Source organism: Fragaria vesca, linkage group LG6, assembly GCF_000184155.1.
Source record: "Fragaria vesca subsp. vesca linkage group LG6, FraVesHawaii_1.0, whole genome shotgun sequence".
In the NCBI taxonomy this organism is placed as follows: Eukaryota; Viridiplantae; Streptophyta; class Magnoliopsida; order Rosales; family Rosaceae; genus Fragaria; species Fragaria vesca.
Window position 1 is genome coordinate 21,530,309 of NC_020496.1, and position 6,842 is coordinate 21,537,150.

The 6,842-nt window shown below is 39.7% G+C and overlaps 1 protein-coding gene across 1 annotated transcript; it reads right to left on the reverse strand.

Moving 5' to 3' along the window:
* Positions 1-3,844: 3,844 nt before the first annotated feature.
* Positions 3,845-5,960, reverse strand: LOC101313136 (HVA22-like protein i-like). Its single transcript, XM_004303460.1, has 7 exons — positions 5,682-5,960; positions 5,542-5,595; positions 5,329-5,427; positions 4,560-4,616; positions 4,406-4,469; positions 4,107-4,319; positions 3,845-4,000 (listed from the first exon to the last, which is right to left on the reverse strand). The coding sequence occupies exons 2-7, from the start codon at positions 5,571-5,573 to the stop codon at positions 3,956-3,958; spliced, it is 510 nt and encodes a 169-aa protein (XP_004303508.1). The 5' UTR covers positions 5,574-5,595; positions 5,682-5,960; the 3' UTR covers positions 3,845-3,955.
* Between the last annotated feature and the right edge of the window lie 882 nt (positions 5,961-6,842).

Consider the following 6,842-nt stretch of genomic DNA (forward strand, 5'->3'; position numbering starts at 1 on the left):
TTCCCCTCCAAGTTCAGCACTGTGCCCACCACACTGTCGCAAACATTCTTTTCTATGTGCATCACATCTAGGTAGTGCCTGATCAACAACTTACTCCAGTATGGAAGTTCCCAGAATATGCTCTTATGTGTCCAGAATTTGTACCTGTCGGGTCTTTCAGGTATTGCCGCCACAATGTTGGGATGATTGCTGAGCTGCCCAAAATCGTACTCATTAAGCACTGCTAAAATTTCTTCCCCCGTCCATCTTCTGGGAGGCACACCGTGTTCTACGGTCCCACCAAATGCCTTGTCATCGAACCGCCATTCGTGATTATATGGAAGGAAAGCACGGTGACCCAATCTGCATATCTTGTTGCAATGACTGCTGCTCCCCTCGTCGCTAAGGCACTCTGGACAAGCCTTGTATCCCCTAACAACGTTGCCCGACAACATCCCACGGGCAGGAAAATCACTGATGGTACCAACAACCATGACATGCATCTGGAACATCTCGTGCGTGTACTTGTCATAAGTGGGATGACCAACGTCCCACAAAAATTTAAGCTCTTCAATCAAAGGTCTCAAATACACATCGAGACAGTTCCCTAGATAACCGGGCCCCGGAATCAACAAACTCAACATATTGTATTCCTTCTTCATACACATCCATTGGGGAAGGTTGTACGGTACCAAAATCACCGGTCATACACTGTATTGAAGACTCATGTTGCCAAAAGGGTTGAACCCGTCGGATGAGAGCCCGAGCCTCACATTCCGGACCTCTGACGCAAAATGAGGAAACTCCCTGTCTATATGCTTTCAAGCCTCCCCGTCAGCAGAGTGTATAAGGGTATCTTCGTCATGCAATTCCCTATCAGCATGCCATCTCATAGCTTCGGCCGTGTGTGAAGACATGTACAACCGCTCCAACCTATCCCTCAAAGGGAAATACCGAAGTACCTTTACAGGTTTCCTGTTGCCTGCAGGAGTCAGTTTATATCTGTCAGTGTGACATACCGGACATGCGTCAAGGCCACCAAGGTCATTCCCTTCTGGATCTTTACCCCAAAAGAGAACGCAGTCATATCTGCATGCATGGATCTTGATGTAGGAAAGCCCAAGATCTTTCAGGATACATCGGACCTTATGATGAGTGGTAGGAAGACGATGACCGTGAGGCAGCATCGAAGCAGTGTACTGTAGATAATCATTAACAGCTTTCACAGTCGATTTAGTCTCAACTTTAATCTTCATTACGTCCATCACACTTTCAAGAACGGTCTTCTGACAACCGGGGTACACAGGGGTCTGTTGGAAAGCAAGCAGTTTGTTGTACTTGTCAATACCAGCAGTGTTGACAGCTCTAGGGTAGGGCTGCACCGGGTCAGGCATATATTGTCCTTGAGCGCATACACCGCTCTCATAAGGAAACATGTCGTTGATGAAGACCGTTGTTGGATCGTTGGATGTACTGCCCGTCTCAGTAAATTGGCCATGATCATGCGGACCCCCAAATGATATTTCACCGTGATATAACCAACATGTGTACTTCTCCCAAAACTCGTTACTCTTCAGGTGCTGCCATATTTTGTCAATCGCAAATCGATGCATATCGTTGCGACACTGACATTTCGTGCACGGGCAATAGAAAATTGTATTCCCATTAGCATTAGCCAGCGTATATTCCAGAAAACTCATAATTCATTTACCATATCTTTTGTCCCATTTTGGAAGTGAAATCCAACTCTTATCCATATCCTGAAAATATAATAAAATATATATGTATAACGCTAGCTAATTATTAATTAAATTCTATGTCATATATAAAATTTTAATTCATTTATATATATTCTATGTACTACAACTAATTAATTGATAACAAATTAATTAACACACACACATATATATATAGATATACTTAATTAATAATTACATAACAATATTATATATATCAACATCATCACAAAATCATCATCAACAACTTCATACCATCAACACAATATTATAATTTAATTAACATATATATATATATATATATACTACTTATTAACAACAACTTCATATATATTATCAAATCATACAACCAAATCGATCAACACACACATATATATATACATCAAACGTACTCAAAATCTATCAATTCAATCACACTCAAAATCGATAAACTCAAATAAAACTCAAAATCAACATATATACACATGTACGTACCTATATATAGCTCCACTTCTTAATTATGGACAGATTTCAACAACACCCAAATTTTTCTCCGTTTTTTTCTCAGATGAGCTGCTAGTCCAGATTCTAGTCGAATATAAAGAACTTTAGACCGACGAAATTAAAATTTCGTCGGCTAAAGTTGACTATAGCCGACGAAAAATTGATTCGTCGGCCTGGTTTTTTTTTTCGTCGGCTAAAATCTTTCTTCTGGTAGTGCATATCAAGACTTATAAAAGATAAAACCGGTACTGCTAAATCCTAAGAAGCTAAACAATAAAGTAGAGACATGAATCACATGATGGATCAAAATAGATACGAGGACACAACATTTATAGTGATTAAGAGTTACCAATGAATGTGATACTTTGTGGTACTTAGGTATTACCAATGAATGTGATACTCGGGTCATACCGCTCAATGTGATTCTCGGTCTTAACGCTCAATATGATACTCAGGGTCTTACTGTTGAGAGGTAACTAGGCCAAAAGTAACTTAACTACTTAAATTATTGAGGTAATTTTGTGCGTGATTCAAATACAAATGAGACTTGCAGAGTGAGCCTAGTGTGAGAGCTAAAAATGTATTGCGATGAGAGAATTAGATAAATTTTGAGCGGGGTAGACATATATAACTTATCATAAATACCGAATCTCCTTTATTTTTTCGATTGAATTCTATCTCTATATAAAAAAGCAAAGATAAATAATGAGATTTGAAGAAGCAAAAACGTAGGACAGAAAAAGAAAAAGGGACGGAGAACAGAATCGAAGTCAACACCCACACACTATAGATGCTCGGCCTCATAGCCACAAAATCCAAACGACAACGAACTCACCCGCAGGTCCAAATGCATTTTGTGTTGTCCACGTGGACCGCATCCATTGCTTTCTAGACCCGGCGACGCGCACACCCTTGTTTACCCTCCTCCTTCTTTTCCACTATTTTCATTGATTAATTATTTATTTAAAAGCTCCCCCAACGAATCATAGCAGAGAGAGCGCAACCCGCCAAACCCAACGCCCCTATTTTTTCTCTCCCACGCGTTTTCCGCTGCTCTCACTATGGACGACGACACTACTGCTCCGCCGCGCCTCCTGGGCCCACTCCACCTCCGCCGCCGCAACTCCATCTCCACCTCCGTCGTCCTCCCCTCCAAGCTCAGCCCCCTCTCCTCCTCATCCTCCACCTCCTCCACCTCCACCACTCCCACCAACAAGCCCCGCCACAGCTGCAGCTTCCCAACCCAAAACGGCAGCGCCGCCACAACGCCGCGCCACCGCCCGCCGCAACTCGACCTGGAGTTTCTCTCCCTCAAAAGCTCCGAGTCCTACACCTCCCTCAAGGACCTCCTCCCCTCCTCCTCCTTCGCCGCCGTCCAGTCCCCGACGCCCAACTCCGCCACCACCGGCTACCAGATCTCCATCCGCAACCGCCTCGTCAAGCAGGCCGCCTGGGCCTACCTCCAGCCCATGTCCTCCACCTCCGGCCCATCCGGCCCACACTTGCTCCGACGCGTCTGGCTCAAATGCTCCACCTGCCTCTCCCGAATCCTCCATCGCTTACTTCCCTGCTTCTTTCTCTCCTAACATTTCTCCCTTTTGTGTGTGTATATATTTGCGAGATTAGAGCATAGAATGAATGAATTTGAATTTGAATTTGAATTGAATATGTATTTGGATTTTCAGAGACACAGTTCTTGATCCACTTTCAGGGACCTGTACAATTTTTGTGTGAAACTATTCCTCTCTACCAATCAATTACTCATCTTTGCCTGTGCCGCCATTCGACTGCTCATTCATAGGCTGCAAGGTTTGGTTCAATCCATCAGACACATGATAGATACATGCATTTCAAATTTTCAATACCCAAATGTGAAATTGGAATATAATGTGAGTTGTAATGTGTTACCTCGGCTGCGGCTTTGGTCATTTTGGAGGATTGAGCAGCCATGTAGCCAAGGAACTGGAAGAAAGCAGTCTGGCCGTAATGGGCGAAGTGTTGCCAGTAGAAAACGATGAGATCCCACACCCTTGCTCTCATCTCCATTATTTTCCCGTCAATGTCTTTTTCGTGCTTCGATACATATGGCCTCAACAGGGTCTTGTATATGTACCCAGTTCCCTAAATAATCAAACAGTACTAGTCAGAATTTTCTATCCAATTTTAGCAAAACCTGGACTATTGATCATGTCGATTCTTGTTCTTACCCTGGTTTTTGGATACCAAAGATAGATGAAAATGGCAACCTTCGCCTCACCATACATGGGCAGCCTTCAAAGATCAAAGAGAGTTTTTCATAAGCATACAGACTCAAAATGAAGATGGAGTGTGTTAACAAAGGAATTAGAGAGGTGGTGTTACCATGAAACGAATACATCTCCAAGCCTTTCAAGAACTGTAAGCATTGCCACAATGATCCTGCAACAGTAACATGAAGGTAATTTTATTACATTGTTTGGATGTCAAGGAAAACATTACAAAGATTTTGAGACCAAACTATCACTTCCATGTCTTTTCTTAATTAACTACTTTCAGCATTACTGTCTGTGAAATTATGGTAGAGGGAGGCATTATATATCTGCGAAACTTCCAAAAATTTGTTTTAAAATTGGTGCTACGTTCACATCGAAAGCGACACAAATTAATAAATGAAAATTGAGTATAAAAGCAAATAACCATAAACATCACCTATTAATCATATGCATAGTGAGGCAATAGACCAATCAAAAAGCATAGATTCCACCCAGAATTTGTCATTAGGGATTAGAGTTAAAAGTTACCGTATAATAGGTTAATGTTTCCATAAACTACTTTCTCATTTGATACAAAGTCCCAAATTGGCATTGTTGGACTTTTTTTTATGAGGGGTACCCATAGAGGTGCACCTTCCTAAAAATGGACGTATGCCAAGTACCGCGCACACAGTATTCGTTAGTAAAAGGCAGAAAATCATTATGCTCAGCGCAATCGCATGGCTCCGTTATTGGCATTATTTGACTTATTACGGCCGAAATTCAATAGAGAATGATGAAAGTGTTACAAAAACCAAATAACAAGACTCGTTCTATGTCAATCATGGGCACTCTTTTATGCCTAACATAATGAATGATAAAGACATGATTTCACGTACCAGTATTGACACCAAAACCTGAGTTCTTCAATCTCAACTCTGTTCTTCTCCACGATTTTGTAACACTCAAATGCAGGGTATGCATACCCAAAAGACAAACTGCGGGGACAAATATCCAACAAAATCAATCAACCCCAAAAAGGAAAATTTAAAGGGTAAAGTTGAAAAACCAAAAACAATCCAAATTTGGTTCATGTTGGAACAAAAACTCACATGAGACATCTGGTAAGCAAGCTCCCCAACATCTTCGATCAAGTCTTCAATACCCTGCAAAACGAACCAACGATTTTAATGCTCCAATCCCAATGGGGAAAAAACCCAGAAAGCAGAAACAAAAGCAGATAGGGTTTTACCTCTGCTCTTGAGAAGAAAGAATCGGAATCGAACTCAGATAGAATGCCCCACTCGATGGAATGAAATAACAAACAAGAAAAGCGATTCCTGAGAAGAAATGGGGCAATGGGTTTTGATCTCCGATTCTCTACGGAGGAACAGTGTTATAAAGGGAGAGAGGGAAGCAAGAATATAATGTGAGACAAATTCGCAGAGGAGGAGGAGTTTGAGATGGGAAGAAATTGGCAAATCTGTTCCCCCTAATTCTCTATAACTAGGATTCTATTTATAATATGTGCAGGGTTGTTAAGTTTGTGATTCTTCTATATTTATACATCTGAGAGAGAGATGAACAAGGATTGGATAAATAAAGAAGAGAGGCTTTCTTGCGATAGACGCCTCCTCATATGAGTTTCTCGGGATGCTTCACTGACCGATTCACCGTTGGGCAGTTATGCGTTTTCGAGGGCAGTTTGGTCATTTTCAACCACCATTACTCACGAGTCACGGCTCACGACCAAAGGGTACGTGAGCTAATGGATATGGTATTCTCAATTGGAAGCAGGTAGAAGTAATATAGTTACACAATTTTGTTCGTTAAACAAAACAATGATTAATTATAAAACACCACCTGAATTATAATTTTATTTTTATTTTTATACATAACTATTAAAAACTTGCATTTTCATATTCTAAGTTTCATTCCGTTAACATTTTGATACCCTAACCACTAACACCGTTAAAGTTGATGACATTTTCGTCATTTCAATAAATGTATTATTTTTTACATTTACTTTAACAAAATAATTTATTTTTTGAGGTTGTCAATACAAATACAACAATTTACTTTAGCAAAAAAATATTTTTTTTTTTAAAAACTCAAAATTAAATATTTATTTTTGCAACAATAGTGATAAAAACTAGTAGAACTCTTTTATGTATATATATTTTTGGAGTAACATGTTAAACAAAACAAAATAAAATAAATTAAAATATATAATTAAAATAAATTATATCGAGAAAATATTAAAAATCGATAGAAATTTTATCAAATTTTATATAAAAATGGTATATTTAAGATTAAATATAAAATATCAGAAAGATATAAAAATTAATATAGATGCTTGTAAAAACAGAAAGTTCGAAGAAATATTGAGGATATCGTGTTTGAACAATAGCAA

What these genes read in the sequence shown, in the direction of transcription:
- LOC101313136 (XM_004303460.1), bottom strand. Translation starts at nt 5,573, where the DNA reads ATGTTGGGGAGCTTGCTTACCAGATGTCTCAT. An exon ending in GGAGATGTATTCGTTTCATG is followed by an intron (nt 4,470 to 4,559) that starts GTAACACCACCT and finishes TGATCTTTGAAG; the next exon opens with GCTGCCCATGTATGGTGAGG. An exon ending in TTTGGTATCCAAAAACCAGG is followed by an intron (nt 4,320 to 4,405) that starts GTAAGAACAAGA and finishes TTGATTATTTAG; the next exon opens with GGAACTGGGTACATATACAA.